The sequence below is a fragment of the Scyliorhinus torazame genome, chromosome 22 (genome assembly GCF_047496885.1).
Source record: "Scyliorhinus torazame isolate Kashiwa2021f chromosome 22, sScyTor2.1, whole genome shotgun sequence".
Taxonomy (NCBI): domain Eukaryota; kingdom Metazoa; phylum Chordata; class Chondrichthyes; order Carcharhiniformes; family Scyliorhinidae; genus Scyliorhinus; species Scyliorhinus torazame.
The window spans coordinates 17,855,761-17,871,297 of NC_092728.1; the positions used below are offsets into that span (position 1 = coordinate 17,855,761).

General features: G+C 52.2%; 1 protein-coding gene across 1 annotated transcript in view; it reads right to left on the minus strand.

The window, feature by feature from the left end:
* The window catches only part of LOC140398940 (proteolipid protein 2-like), a 45,865-nt gene continuing 30,328 nt past the window's right edge, over nt 1–15,537 (minus strand). The window contains exon 5 of the mRNA XM_072487931.1: nt 1–1,502. Coding sequence (XP_072344032.1) covers nt 1,477–1,502 — 26 coding nt within the window. The 3' untranslated portion in view covers nt 1–1,476. The remainder of the gene's footprint in view (nt 1,503–15,537) is intronic.

Consider the following 15,537-nt stretch of genomic DNA (forward strand, 5'->3'; position numbering starts at 1 on the left):
AGCAGTACCGGCTTCCTGGCAATCGGCGAGGCGAAGACCAGGACATTGGCCCCCGTCACAGCTCCGGCAGGTCTGACACCCCGAATCTGGCCACGAGTGGGCACGGCTCCAGCTGTGCCTTCAGAATCGTCGACATGGTGCTAAAGGGGTCCCATGAGCCCACTAGCTTAGGACACGACCAGAACGTGCGCACATGGTCAGCCAGAGCTCGCACCTGTCCTCCACTAACCCCAGGTTTTAACCCTTTCCGCACTAATTATCTATAATATATCTGAAAATCCTACATTCGTCACAGAGCGTCCCAGAAAAGACGGGCGGGTGGTATCAAACTGCGCGTCTCAGCCGCCGTTTGCATTAGGTGAGGCACAGTCCATCCCCAAAACAGTGCGCGCAAAACAGTGTCCAGCATCCGATGTAACCTGTGATTGGACAGCATTTTGCTACGTAGCCCTCAAAATTCCACTGACGACCAATTTAGGATTGTCGATCAGGCTCGCAGTGTGGCGCATTTGTGTATACTGGAAGCTACATGTATTGATACACGGGACACAGTTCCCTGCGGACAGAAAGAACACGTACACACATTGCGTCTGTTTCAGTCGACCAAAATTACCGACAGTCATTTACTGGTTCATTCCTCAGGGCGACACCTTGACTCCTAGGGGTCAAGCTGCCTGGTTTGATTTTCAAACAATGCTTGGCAGTTAATTTTCGGTCGCCATCAGCTTGTACTTCCTCCGTCAGAGTCCACTTCAGTGTTCCCTTCTCATCTCATCAAGTACAAATTGTTGTTTTCCTCTTGACGTGTCCTGAAGAAAAGCCTTGACATGTCTCTTTTCTCCCCCACCAATCCTGATTTTGCTATGAATCACACCAACAATCAATTTAAGATTACTGGTCGGGTTTGGCAGTGTGACTGCCTCATGCGTGCTGGTAGCTTGGGTGAAGGGGGAGGGGAGTGACAGCCATTCCCTGGTGCATTCCCCATGGCAATACCTTGATCGATCAGAGTCTGGTTTGAATCGGAACAATAGCTTGGCAGTTAACTGTTCCCTGCTGCATTCTCCATGCCAACACCTGTACCAATCAGGGTTCGGCTGCCAAGGAATCCGTAGTCTCTTCCCGCATAGTATAAATTGTTGTTCTCTTTACTCTTGGGAATCCTGCAATCTGTCCATGTCTCTTTCCATCAGGAAGACTCGTAAGTTGCTTCCCATTAAAAGGAGTCAAAATCTGTAAACTCTCCCCCCCCCCCCCCCAACCCGACATCCCTCACAATAAGGTGTTGAGGAGTCACGTGGAATTTTGTAAACGCTAAGACTGGTGGATTTGTGTTGGGTAAGGGGGGATTAAGGGTTACGGACCCGAGGCGCACTAGATGGAGTTGAAATCAGCCGCGATCTGGCTGGTATGACGGGACAGGCTCGAGGGGGCGGAACGGGGCTCCACACAACTCGCTATCTCGCTCGTCCGGCTTCAGGGGGTGTAGGCGGGTGGATCATCTGTGGAAAACAGAGACGGAGACGCACGTTAACTCGACTCTCTCGCTACGTTGTAAAACCTCAACTCGCGTAGCCCCTCACCTGGCTGGGTTTGGGGGAGAGTCGGAGGGGGAAGGTACTACCTGTTTCAGGAACAGGAATAAAGATGATGAGGGGTCGATACCGTGATGTCTTTGCCAACGAAGAAAAAAAATAGACTGTGTTTTGCATGGAGTTTAAAGACCGCAATTGCAAACTAGTTTATTCTGGTTTGACCAGATAAACATACATACACACACAAACTGACCACAAAACGTTCAATACATCCAACTTGCATAGATTCCTGAATTTTCAATTATTTACGAATCCAAATCCTCCGTGGTATCATCTCTCATCTCCCATTTGTCCAGCACTTGGCAAGGAGCCAATCAGCCGTAGTCTCCAACAAGAAATGACCTCCGACTTTGTCGCTTAATTGAAAGTTTCACCCCTGTCTGACTCCAGCTCTGATCCGAACTGACTTCAGGCATGACTTGTGTTGGGAGTAACAATTTGGAATTCTATCTGGATCCCAGGAAACCGACACTTAGGAACCAATGGATTCCTTCCAACTCTCCCCTTCTCCAGGACCCTCGACCATGAAGCCACATTTACACTCGCTCGCTCACTCACACTCACTCGCTCACTCACTCGCTCACTCACTCGCTCTCATAGAATTCGTACAGTGCAGAAAGAGACCATTTGATCCACTGAGTTTGCACTGATTCTTTGAATGAGCACTCCACCCATCTCCCCTCCCCCCTCACTCCCCCCCCCCCCCCCCTACCTCACCCTGCTCTATCTCCATAACCTAACCTGCACATCTTTGGACAGTAAGGGCAATTTATCATGTCAAATAAGCTAAAATATTGGGGTTTGGTCCAGGAACCACAATACTGTTAGAGTCTGGTCTTTGATCGGAATATCCCGCACAAAGAATGTACCGGAAATGTTATGGAATCTCTCTCACACTGTCTCTCTCTCTCACGCTCTCTCTCTCTCTCTCTCACGCTCTCTCTCTCTCTCACTCACGCTCTCTCTCTCACACTGTCTCTCTCTCTCACACTGTCTCTCTCTCTCTCTCACACTGTCTCTCTCACACTGTCTCTCTCTCTCTCTCACACTGTCTCTCTCTCTCACACTGTCTCTCTCTCTCTCTCACTGTCTCTCTCACACTGTTTCTCTCTCTCTCACACTGTCTCTCTCTCACACTGTCTCTTTCTCACACTGACTCTCTCACTGTCTCTCTCTCACAGTCTCTCTCTCTCGCACAGTCTCTCTCTCACACACTATCTCTCTCTCTCACACTGTCTCTCTCGCACAGTCTCTCTCTCACACACTATCTCTCTCTCTCACACTGTCTCTCCCTCTCACACTGTCTCTCTCTCTCTCACACTGTCTCTCTCTCTCACACTGTCTCTCTCTCTCTCACACACTCTCTCTCTCTCTCACACACACTCTCTCTCTCACACTGTCTCTCTCTCTCACTGTCTCTCTCTCTCTCTCACACAGTCTCATTCCCACACTGTCTCTCTCTCTCTCCCACACTGTCTCTCTCTCTCTCTCACACTGTCTCTCTCTCACACAGTTTCTCCCTCTCTCACGCACTGTCTCTCTCTCACACTGTCTCTCTCTCTCACACTGTCTCTCTCTCTCACACTGTCTCTCTCTCTCACACTCTCTCTCTCTCACACACTGTCTCTCTCTCTCTCTCACTGTTTCTCTCTCTCTCTCTTACACTGTCTTTCTCTCACACAGTCTCTCCCTCTCTCTCACACTGTCTCTCACACTGTCTCTCTCTCTCACACTGTCTCTTTCTCTCTCTCTCACACACTGTCTCTCTCTCTCACACACTGTCTCTCTCTCTCTCACACTGTCTCTCTCTCAAACTGTCTCTCTCTCCCACACTGTCTCTCTCTCTCACACTGTCTCTCTCTCTCACACTGTCTCTCTCTCACACTGTCTCTCTCTCACGCTGTCTCTCACGCTGTCTCTCTCACACTGTCTCTGTCTCTCTCTCTCTCACTGTCTCTCCCTCTCACACTGTCTCTCTCTCCCACACTGTCTCACACTGTCTCTCTCTCTCACACTGTCTCTCTCTCACACTGTCTCCCTTTCCCACACTGTCTCTCTCTCTCACACTGTCTCTCTCTCACACAGTCTCTCTCTCTCTCTCACACTGTCTCTCTCTCTCCCTCTCACACGCTCTCTCTCTCTCACACACTGTCTCTCTCTCTCACACTGTCTCTCTCTCTCACACTGTCTCTCTCTCTCACAGTGTCTCTCTCTCTCTCTCACACTGTCTCTCTCTCACACACTGTCTCTCTTTCTCTCACACTGTCACTCTCTCTCCCTCTCTCACACCCACACTCTCTCTCACACTGTCTCTCTCACACTGTCTCTCTCACACTATCTCTCTCTCTCTCACACGATGTCTCTCTCTAACACTGTCTCTCTCACGCTGTCTCTCTCTCACACTGTCTCTCTCACACTGTCTCTTTCCCACACTGTCTGTCTCTCTCACAGTCTCTCTCTCACTCTCACACTGTCTCCCTCTCTCACACACTGTCTCTCTCTCACACTGTCTCTCTCTCACACTGTCCCTCTCTCTCTCTCACACTGTCTCTCTCACACACTGTCTCTCTCTCACACTGTCTCTCTCTCTCTCCCACACTGTCTCTCTCTCTCCCACACTGTCTCTCTCTCTCTCTCACACTGTCTCTCTCACGCTGTCTCTCTCTCACACTGTCTCTCTCACACTGTCTCTTTCCCACACTGTCTGTCTCTCTCACAGTCTCTCTCTCACTCTCACACTGTCTCCCTCTTTCACACACTGTCTCTCTCTCACACTGTCTCTCTCTCACACTGTCTCTCTCTCTCTCTCACACTGTCTCTCTCTCACACAGTCTCTCCCTCTCTCTCACACTGTCTCTCTCACACTGTCTCTTTCTCACACTGTCTCTCTCTCTCTCTCACACTCTCCCTCTCTCACACTGTCTCTTTCTCTCTCTCTCACACACTGTCTCTCTCTCTCTCACACACTCTCTCTCTCTCTCTCACACACTGTCTCTCTCACTCCCTCTCACACTGTCTCTCTCTCTCTCCCACACTGTCTCACACTGTCTCTCTCACACTGTCTCTCTCTCTCTCTCACTGTCTCTCTCTCTCACACTGTCTCTCTCTCTCTCTCACACACTGTCTCTCTCTCTCACACTGTCTCTCTCTCTCTCTCACACTGTCTCTCTCTCACGCGCTCTCTCTCTCTCACACTGTCTCTCTCTCTCACACTGTCTCTTTCCCACACTGTCTCTCTCTCACACTGTCTCTCTCTCTCTCACGCTCTCTCTCTCTCTCACACTGTCTCTCTCCCACACTGTCTCTCTCTCTCACACTGTCTCTTTCCCACAGTGTCTCTCTCTCACACTGTCTCCCTCTCTCACACTGTCTCTTTCTCTCTCTCTCACACACTCTCTCACTCACACACACTCTCTCTCTCACGCTCTCTCTCCCTCACACTGTCTCTCTCTCTCTCACACAGTTTCTTTCCCACACTGTCTCTCTCTCTCTCCCACACTGTCCCTCTCTCTCTCCCACACTGTCTCTCTCTCTCTCTCACACTGTCTCTCTCTCACACAGTTTCTCCCTCTCTCACGCACTGTCTCTCTCACACACTGTCTCTCTCTCACACAGTCTCTCCCTCTCTCTCACACTGTCTCTCTCTCACACTGTCTCTCTCTCACATTGTCTCTCACGCTCTGTCTCTCTCCCTCTCACACTGTCTCTCTCTCCCTCTCTCACACTGTCTCTTTCTCTCTCTCTCACACACTCTCTCACTCACACACACTCTCTCTCTCACGCTCTCTCTCTCTCTCTCACACTGTCTCTCTCTCTCTCACACAGTCTCTTTCCCACACTGTCTCTCTCTCTCTCCCACACTGTCCCTCTCTCTCTCCCACACTGTCTCTCTCTCTCTCTCACACTGTCTCTCTCTCACACAGTTTCTCCCTCTCTCACGCACTGTCTCTCTCACACACTGTCTCTCTCTCACACAGTCTCTCCCTCTCTCTCACACTGTCTCTCTCTCACACTGTCTCTCTCTCACATTGTCTCTCACGCTCTGTCTCTCTCCCTCTCACACTGTCTCTCTCTCTCTCTCACACTGTCTCTCTCTCTCCCACACTGTCTCACACTGTCTCTCTCTCACACTGTCTCTCTCTCACACTGTCTCTCTTTCCCACACTGTCTCTCTCTCACACTATCTCTCTCTCACACAGTCTCTCTCTCTCTCTCACACTGTCTCTCTATCTCCCTCTCACTCTCTCTCTCTCTCTCTCTCGCTCACACTGTCTCTCTCTCTCACACTGTCTCCCTCTCTCACACTGTATCTCTCTCTCTTACACTGTCTCTCTCTCACAGTGTCTCTCTCTCTCTCTCTCACACTGTCTCTCTCTCTCACACACACTGTCTCTCTTTCTCTCACACTGTCACTCTCTCTCCCTCTCTCTCTCACACCCACACTCTCTCTCACACTGTCTCTCTCACACTGTCTCTCTCACACTATCACTCTCTCTCTCTCACACTGTCTCTCTCTCTCTCACACACTGTCTCTTTCTCTCACACTGTCACTCTCTCTCTCTCCCTCTCTCTCTCACACCCACACTCTCTCTCACACTGTCTCTCTAACACTGTCTCTCCCACACTGTCTCTCTCTCACGCTCTCTCTCTCTCTCTCACACTGTCTGTTTCCCACAGTGTCTCTCACACTGTCTCCCTCTCTCACACTGTCTCTTTCTCTCTCTCTCACACACTCTCTCTCTCTCACACACACACTCTCTCTCTCAAACTGTCTCTCTCTCTCACAGTCTCTCACACTGTCTCTCTCTCTCTCTCTCTCTCACACAGTCTCTTTCCCACACTGTCTCTCTCCCACACTGTCTCTCTCTCCCACACTGTCTCTCTCTCTCTCTCTCACACTATCTCTTTCCCACAGTGTCTCTCTCTCACACTGTCTCCCTCTCTCACACTGTCTCTTTCTCTCTCTCTCACACACTCTCTCTCTCTCTCACACACACTCTCTCTCTCAAACTGTCTCTCTCTCTCACACTGTCTCTCTCACGCTGTCTCTCTCTCACACTGTCTCTCTCACACTGTCTCTTTCCCACACTGTCTGTCTCTCTCACAGTCTCTCTCTCACTCTCACACTGTCTCCCTCTCTCACACACTGTCTCTCTCTCACACTGTCTCTCTCTCACACTGTCCCTCTCTCTCTCTCACACTGTCTCTTTCCCACACTGTCTCTCTCTCACACAGTCTCTCTCTCTCTCCCACACTGTCTCTCTCTCTCCCACACTGTCTCTCTCTCTCTCTCACACTGTCTCTCTCACGCTGTCTCTCTCTCACACTGTCTCTCTCACACTGTCTCTTTCCCACACTGTCTGTCTCTCTCACAGTCTCTCTCTCACTCTCACACTGTCTCCCTCTTTCACACACTGTCTCTCTCTCACACTGTCTCTCTCTCACACTGTCTCTCTCTCTCTCTCACACTGTCTCTCTCTCACACAGTCTCTCCCTCTCTCTCACACTGTCTCTCTCACACTGTCTCTTTCTCACACTGTCTCTCTCTCTCACACTCTCCCTCTCTCACACTGTCTCTTTCTCTCTCTCTCACACACTGTCTCTCTCTCTCTCACACACTGTCTCTCTCTCTCTCACACACTGTCTCTCTCTCTCTCACACTGTCTCTCACACTGTCTCTCTCTCTCTCCCACACTGTCTCTCTCTCTCACACTGTCTCTCTCTCACACTGTCTCTCTCTCACACTGTCTCTCACGCTCTGTCTCTCTCCCTCTCACACTGTCTCTCTCTCTCTCTCTCTCTCACACACTGTCTCTCTCACTCCCTCTCACACTGTCCCTCTCTCTCTCTCCCACACTGTCTCACACTGTCTCTCTCACACTGTCTCTCTCTCTCTCTCACTGTCTCTCTCTCTCACACTGTCTCTCTCTCTCTCTCACACACTGTCTCTCTCTCTCACACTGTCTCTCTCTCTCTCTCACACTGTCTCTCTCTCACGCGCTCTCTCTCTCTCACACTGTCTCTCTCTCTCACACTGTCTCTTTCCCACACTGTCTCTCTCTCACACTGTCTCTCTCTCTCACGCTCTCTCTCTCTCTCACACTGTCTCTCTCCCACACTGTCTCTCTCTCTCACACTGTCTCTTTCCCACAGTGTCTCTCTCTCACACTGTCTCCCTCTCTCACACTGTCTCTTTCTCTCTCTCTCACACACTCTCTCACTCACACACACTCTCTCTCTCACGCTCTCTCTCCCTCACACTGTCTCTCTCTCTCTCACACAGTTTCTTTCCCACACTGTCTCTCTCTCTCTCCCACACTGTCCCTCTCTCTCTCCCACACTGTCTCTCTCTCTCTCTCACACTGTCTCTCTCTCACACAGTTTCTCCCTCTCTCACGCACTGTCTCTCTCACACACTGTCTCTCTCTCACACAGTCTCTCCCTCTCTCTCACACTGTCTCTCTCTCACACTGTCTCTCTCTCACATTGTCTCTCACGCTCTGTCTCTCTCCCTCTCACACTGTCTCTCTCTCTCTCCCTCTCTCACACTGTCTCTTTCTCTCTCTCTCACACACTCTCTCACTCACACACACTCTCTCTCTCACGCTCTCTCTCTCTCTCTCACACTGTCTCTCTCTCTCTCACACAGTCTCTTTCCCACACTGTCTCTCTCTCTCTCCCACACTGTCCCTCTCTCTCTCCCACACTGTCTCTCTCTCTCTCTCACACTGTCTCTCTCTCACACAGTTTCTCCCTCTCTCACGCACTGTCTCTCTCACACACTGTCTCTCTCTCACACAGTCTCTCCCTCTCTCTCACACTGTCTCTCTCTCACACTGTCTCTCTCTCACATTGTCTCTCACGCTCTGTCTCTCTCCCTCTCACACTGTCTCTCTCTCTCTCTCTCTCTCACACTGTCTCTCTCTCTCCCACACTGTCTCACACTGTCTCTCTCTCACACTGTCTCTCTCTCACACTGTCTCTCTTTCCCACACTGTCTCTCTCTCACACTATCTCTCTCTCACACAGTCTCTCTCTCTCTCTCACACTGTCTCTCTATCTCCCTCTCACTCTCTCTCTCTCTCTCTCTCGCTCACACTGTCTCTCTCTCTCACACTGTCTCCCTCTCTCACACTGTATCTCTCTCTCTTACACTGTCTCTCTCTCACAGTGTCTCTCTCTCTCTCTCTCACACTGTCTCTCTCTCTCACACACACTGTCTCTCTTTCTCTCACACTGTCACTCTCTCTCCCTCTCTCTCTCACACCCACACTCTCTCTCACACTGTCTCTCTCACACTGTCTCTCTCACACTATCACTCTCTCTCTCTCACACTGTCTCTCTCTCTCTCACACACTGTCTCTTTCTCTCACACTGTCACTCTCTCTCTCTCCCTCTCTCTCTCACACCCACACTCTCTCTCACACTGTCTCTCTAACACTGTCTCTCCCACACTGTCTCTCTCTCACGCTCTCTCTCTCTCTCTCACACTGTCTGTTTCCCACAGTGTCTCTCACACTGTCTCCCTCTCTCACACTGTCTCTTTCTCTCTCTCTCACACACTCTCTCTCTCTCACACACACACTCTCTCTCTCAAACTGTCTCTCTCTCTCACAGTCTCTCACACTGTCTCTCTCTCTCTCTCTCTCTCTCACACAGTCTCTTTCCCACACTGTCTCTCTCCCACACTGTCTCTCTCTCCCACACTGTCTCTCTCTCTCTCTCTCACACTATCTCTTTCCCACAGTGTCTCTCTCTCACACTGTCTCCCTCTCTCACACTGTCTCTTTCTCTCTCTCTCACACACTCTCTCTCTCTCTCACACACACTCTCTCTCTCAAACTGTCTCTCTCTCTCACAGTCTCTCACACTGTCTCTCTCTCTCTCTCTCACACAGTCTCTTTCCCACACTGTCTCTCTCCCACACTGCCTCTCTCTCTCTCCCACACTGTCTCTCTCTCTCACACTGTCTCTCTCTCACACAGTTTCTCCCTCTCTCACGCACTGTCTCTCTCTCTCACACTGTCTCTGTCTCTCTCTCACTGTCTCTCTCACTCACACTGTCTCTCTCTCTCACACTGTCTCTCTCTCTCACACTGTCTCTCTCTCACACACTGTCTCTCTCTCACACACTGTCTCTCTCACACACTGTCTCTCTCTCACACCATCTCTCTCTCTCACACACTGTCTCTCTCACACACTGTCTCTCTCTCACACCATCTCTCTCTCACACTGTCTCTCTCTCTCTCACACTGTCTCTCTCTCTCTCTCTCTCACTGTCTCTCTCACACAGTCTCTTCCTCTCTCTCACACTGTCTCTCTCTCACACTGTCTCTCTCTCACACACTGTCTCTCTCTCACACCATCTCTCTCTCACACTGTCTCTCTCTCTCTCACACTGTCTCTCTCTCGCTCTCACACTGTCTCTTTCTCACACTGTCTCTCTCTCTCTCTCACACTGTCTCCCTCTATCACACTGTCTCTTTCTCTCTCTCTCACACACTGTCTCTCTCTCTCTCACACACTGTCTCTCTCTCTCTCACACTGTCTCTCTCTCACACTGTCTCTCTCTCTCTCCCACACTGTCTCTCTCTCTCACACTGTCTCTCTCTCACACTGTCTCTCTCTCACACTGTCTCTCACGCTCTGTCTCTCTCCCTCTCACACTGTCTCTCTCTCTCTCTCTCTCTCACACACTGTCTCTCTCTCTCCCTCTCACTCTCTCTCTCTCTCTCTCTCTCACACACTGTCTCTCTCTCTCTCACACTGTCTCTCTCTCACACAGTCTCTCCCTCTCTCTCACACTGTCTCTCTCTCACACTGTCTCTTTCTCACACAGTCTCTCTCTCTCTCTCTCACACTCTCCCTCTCTCACACTGTCTCTCTCTCTCTCACACACTGTCTCTCTCTCTCTCACACACTGTCTCTCTCTCTCTCACACTGTCTCTCTCTCACACTGTCTCTCTCTCTCACACTGTCTCTCTCTCACACTGTCTCTCTCACACTGTCTCTCACGCTCTGTCTCTCTCACACTGTCTCTGTCTCTCTCTCACTCACTGTCTCCCTCTCACACTGTCTCTCTCTCCCACACTGTCTCACACTGTCTCTCTCTCACACTGTCTCTCTCTCACACTGTCTCTCTTTCCCACACTGTCTCTCTCTCTCACACTGTCTCTCTCTCACACAGTCTCTCTCTCTCTCTCACACTGTCTCTCTCTCTCCCTCTCACACGCTCTCTCTCTCTCTCACACACTGTCTCTCTCTCTCACACTGTCTCTCTCTCTCACACTGTCTCTCTCTCTCACAGTGTCTCTCTCTCTCACACTGTCTCTCTCTCACACACTGTCTCTCTCTCACACACTGTCTCTCTTTCTCTCACACTGTCACTCTCTCTCCCTCTCTCACACCCACACTCTCTCTCACACTGTCTCTCTCACACTGTCTCTCTCACACTATCTCTCTCTCACACAGTCTCTCCCTCTCTCTCACACTGTCTCTCTCACACTGTCTCTTTCTCACACTGTCTCTCTCTCTCTCACAGTCTCTCACACTGTCTCTCTCTCTCTCTCTCTCACAGTCTCTTTCCCACACTGTCTCTCTCCCACACTGCCTCTCTCTCTCTCCCACACTGTCTCTCTCTCTCACACTGTCTCTCTCTCACACAGTTTCTCCCTCTCTCACGCACTGTCTCTCTCTCTCACACTGTCTCTGTCTCTCTCTCACTGTCTCTCTCACTCACACTGTCTCTCTCTCTCACACTGTCTCTCTCTCTCACACTGTCTCTCTCTCACACACTGTCTCTCTCTCACACACTGTCTCTCTCACACACTGTCTCTCTCTCACACCATCTCTCTCTCTCACACACTGTCTCTCTCACACACTGTCTCTCTCTCACACCATCTCTCTCTCACACTGTCTCTCTCTCTCTCACACTGTCTCTCTCTCTCTCTCACTGTCACTCTCACACAGTCTCTCCCTCTCTCTCACACTGTCTCTCTCTCACACTGTCTCTCTCTCACACACTGTCTCTCTCTCACACCATCTCTCTCTCACACTGTCTCTCTCTCTCTCACACTGTCTCTCTCTCGCTCTCACACTGTCTCTTTCTCACACTGTCTCTCTCTCTCTCTCACACTGTCTCCCTCTATCACACTGTCTCTTTCTCTCTCTCTCACACACTGTCTCTCTCTTTCTCACGCACTGTCTCTCTCTCTCTCACACTGTCTCTCTCTCACACTGTCTCTCTCTCTCTCCCACACTGTCTCTCTCTCTCACACTGTCTCTCTCTCACACTGTCTCTCTCTCACACTGTCTCTCACGCTCTGTCTCTCTCCCTCTCACACTGTCTCTCTCTCTCTCTCTCTCTCACACACTGTCTCTCTCTCTCCCTCTCACTCTCTCTCTCTCTCTCTCTCTCACACACTGTCTCTCTCTCTCTCACACTGTCTCTCTCTCACACAGTCTCTCCCTCTCTCTCACACTGTCTCTCTCTCGCACTGTCTCTTTCTCACACAGTCTCTCTCTCTCTCTCTCACACTCTCCCTCTCTCACACTGTCTCTCTCTCTCTCACACACTGTCCCTCTCTCTCTCACACACTGTCTCTCTCTCTCTCACACTGTCTCTCTCTCACACTGTCTCTCTCTCTCACACTGTCTCTCTCTCACACTGTCTCTCTCTAACTGTCTCTCACGCTCTGTCTCTCTCACACTGTCTCTGTCTCTCTCTCACTCACTGTCTCCCTCTCACACTGTCTCTCTCTCCCACACTGTCTCACACTGTCTCTCTCTCACACTGTCTCTCTCTCACACTGTCTCTCTTTCCCACACTGTCTCTCTCTCTCACACTGTCTCTCTCTCACACAGTCTCTCTCTCTCTCACACTGTCTCTCTCTCTCCCTCTCACACGCTCTCTCTCTCTCTCACACACTGTCTCTCTCTCTCACACTGTCTCTCTCTCTCACACTGTCTCTCTCTCTCACAGTGTCTCTCTCTCTCACACTGTCTCTCTCTCACACACTGTCTCTCTCTCACACACTGTCTCTCTTTCTCTCACACTGTCACTCTCTCTCCCTCTCTCACACCCACACTCTCTCTCACACTGTCTCTCTCACACTGTCTCTCTCACACTATCTCTCTCTCTCTCACACGATGTCTCTCTCTAACACTGTCTCCCTCACGCTGTCTCTCTCTCACACTGTCTCTCTCACACTGTCTCTTTCCCACACTGTCTGTCTCTCTCACAGTCTCTCTCTCACTCTCACACTGTCTCCCTCTCTCACACACTGTCTCTCTCTCACACTGTCTCTCTCTCACACTGTCCCTCTCTCTCTCACACTGTCCCTCTCTCTCTCACACTGTCCCTCTCTCTCTCTCACACTGTCTCTCTCACACACTGTCTCTCTCTCACACTGTCTCTCTCTCTCTCCCACACTGTCTCTCTCTCTCCCACACTGTCTCTCTCTCTCTCTCACACTGTCTCTCTCACGCTGTCTCTCTCTCACACTGTCTCTCTCACACTGTCTCTTTCCCAAACTGTCTGTCTCTCTCACAGTCTCTCTCTCACTCTCACACTGTCTCCCTCTTTCACACACTGTCTCTCTCTCACACTGTCTCTCTCTCACACTGTCTCTCTCTCTCTCTCACACTGTCTCTCTCTCACACAGTCTCTCCCTCTCTCTCACACTGTCTCTCTCACACTGTCTCTTTCTCACACTGTCTCTCTCTCTCTCTCACACTCTCCCTCTCTCACACTGTCTCTTTCTCTCTCTCTCACACACTGTCTCTCTCTCTCTCACACACTGTCTCTCTCTCTCTCACACACTGTCTCTCTCTTTCTCACACTGTCTCTCTCTCACACTGTCTCTCTCTCTCTCCCACACTGTCTCTCTCTCTCACACTGTCTCTCTCTCACACTGTCTCTCTCTCACACTGTCTCTCACGCTCTGTCTCTCTCCCTCTCACACTGTCTCTCTCTCTCTCTCTCTCTCACACACTGTCTCTCTCACTCCCTCTCACACTGTCTCTCTCTCTCTCCCACACTGTTTCTCTCACACTGTCTCTCTCTCTCTCTCACTGTCTCTCTCTCTCACACTGTCTCTCTCTCTCTCTCACACACTGTCTCTCTCTCTCACACTGTCTCTCTCTCTCTCCCACACTGTTTCTCTCACACTGTCTCTCTCTCTCTCTCACTGTCTCTCTCTCTCACACTGTCTCTCTCTCTCTCTCACACACTGTCTCTCTCTCTCACACTGTCTCTCTCTCTCTCTCACACTGTCTCTCTCTCACGCGCTCTCTCTCTCTCACACTGTCTCTCTCTCTCACACTGTCTCTTTCCCACACTGTCTCTCTCTCACACTGTCTCTCTCTCTCTCACGCTCTCTCTCTCTCTCACACTGTCTCTCTCCCACACTGTCTCTCTCTCTCACACTGTCTCTTTCCCACAGTGTCTCTCTCTCACACTGACCCTCTGACAGTTTGGCGCTCCCTCAGCACTGACCCTCCGACAGTGCAGCGCTCCCTCAGCACTGACCCTCCGACAGTGCGGCGCTCCCTCAGCACTGACCCTCCGACAGAGAGGCGCTCCCTCAGCACTGACCCTCCGACAGTGAGGCGCTCCCTCAGCACTGACCCTCTTACAGTGAGGCGCTCCCTCAGCACTGACCCTCCGACAGAGCGGCGCTCCCTCAGCACTGACCCTCCGACAGTGCGGCGCTCCCTCAGCACTGACCCTCCGACAGTGCCGCGCTCCCTCAGCACTGACCCTCCGACAGTGCGGCGCTCCCTGAGCACTGACCCTCCGACAGTGAGGCGCTCCCTCAGCACTGACCCTCCAACAGTGAGGCGCTCCCTCAGTACTGACCCTCCGACAGTGCGGCGCACCCTCAGCACTGACCCAGTGACAGTTTGGCGCTCCCTCAGCACTGACCCTCCGACAGTGCAGCGCTCCCTCAGCACTGACCCTCCGACAGTGCGGCGCTCCCTCAGCACTGACCCTCCGACAGAGAGGCGCTCCCTCAGCACTGACCCTTCGACAGTGTGGCGCTCCCTCAGCAGTGACCCTCCGACAGTGAGGCGCTCCCTCAGCACTGACCCTCCCACAGTGCGGCACTCCCTCAGCACTGACCCTCCGACAGTGAGGCGCTCCCTCAGCACTGACCCTCTGACAGTGAGGCGCTCCCTCAGCACTGACCCTCCGACAGTGCGGCGCTCCCTCAGCACTGACCCTCCGACAGTGCGGCGCTCCCTCAGCACTGACCCTCCGACAGTGCGGCGCTCCCTCAGCACTGACCCTCCGACAGTGCAGCACTCCCTCAGCACCGAACCTCACACAGTGCGGCGCTCCCTCAGCACTGACCCTCCGACAGTGCGGCGCTCCCTCAGCACTGACCCTCCGACAGTGAGGCGCTCCCTCAGCACTGACCCTCCGACAGTGTGGCGCTCCCTCAGCACTGAACCTCCGACAGTGCGGCGCTCCCTCAGCACTGACCCTCCGACAGTGCGGCGCTCCCTCAGCACTGACCCTCCGACAGTGCGGCGCACCCTCAGCATTGACCCTCCGACAGTGCGGCGCTCCCTCAGCACTGACCCTCTGACAGTGAGGCGCTCCCTCAGCACTGACCCTCCGACAGTGAGGCGCTCCCTCAGCAGTGACCCTCCGACAGTGAGGCGCTCCCTCAGCACTGACCCTCCGACAGTGCGGCGCTCCGTCAGCACTGACCCTCCGACAGTGAGGCGCTCCCTCAGCACTGACCCTCCGACAGTGCGGCGCACCCTCAGCACTGACCCTCCGACAGTGAGGCGCTCCTTCAGCACTGACCCTCCAACAGTGCGGCGCTCCCTCAGCACTGACCCTCCGACAGTGCGGCGCTCCCTCAGCATTGACCCTCCGACAGTGAGACGCTCCCTCAGCACTGACCCTCCGACAGTGCCGCGCTCCCTCAGC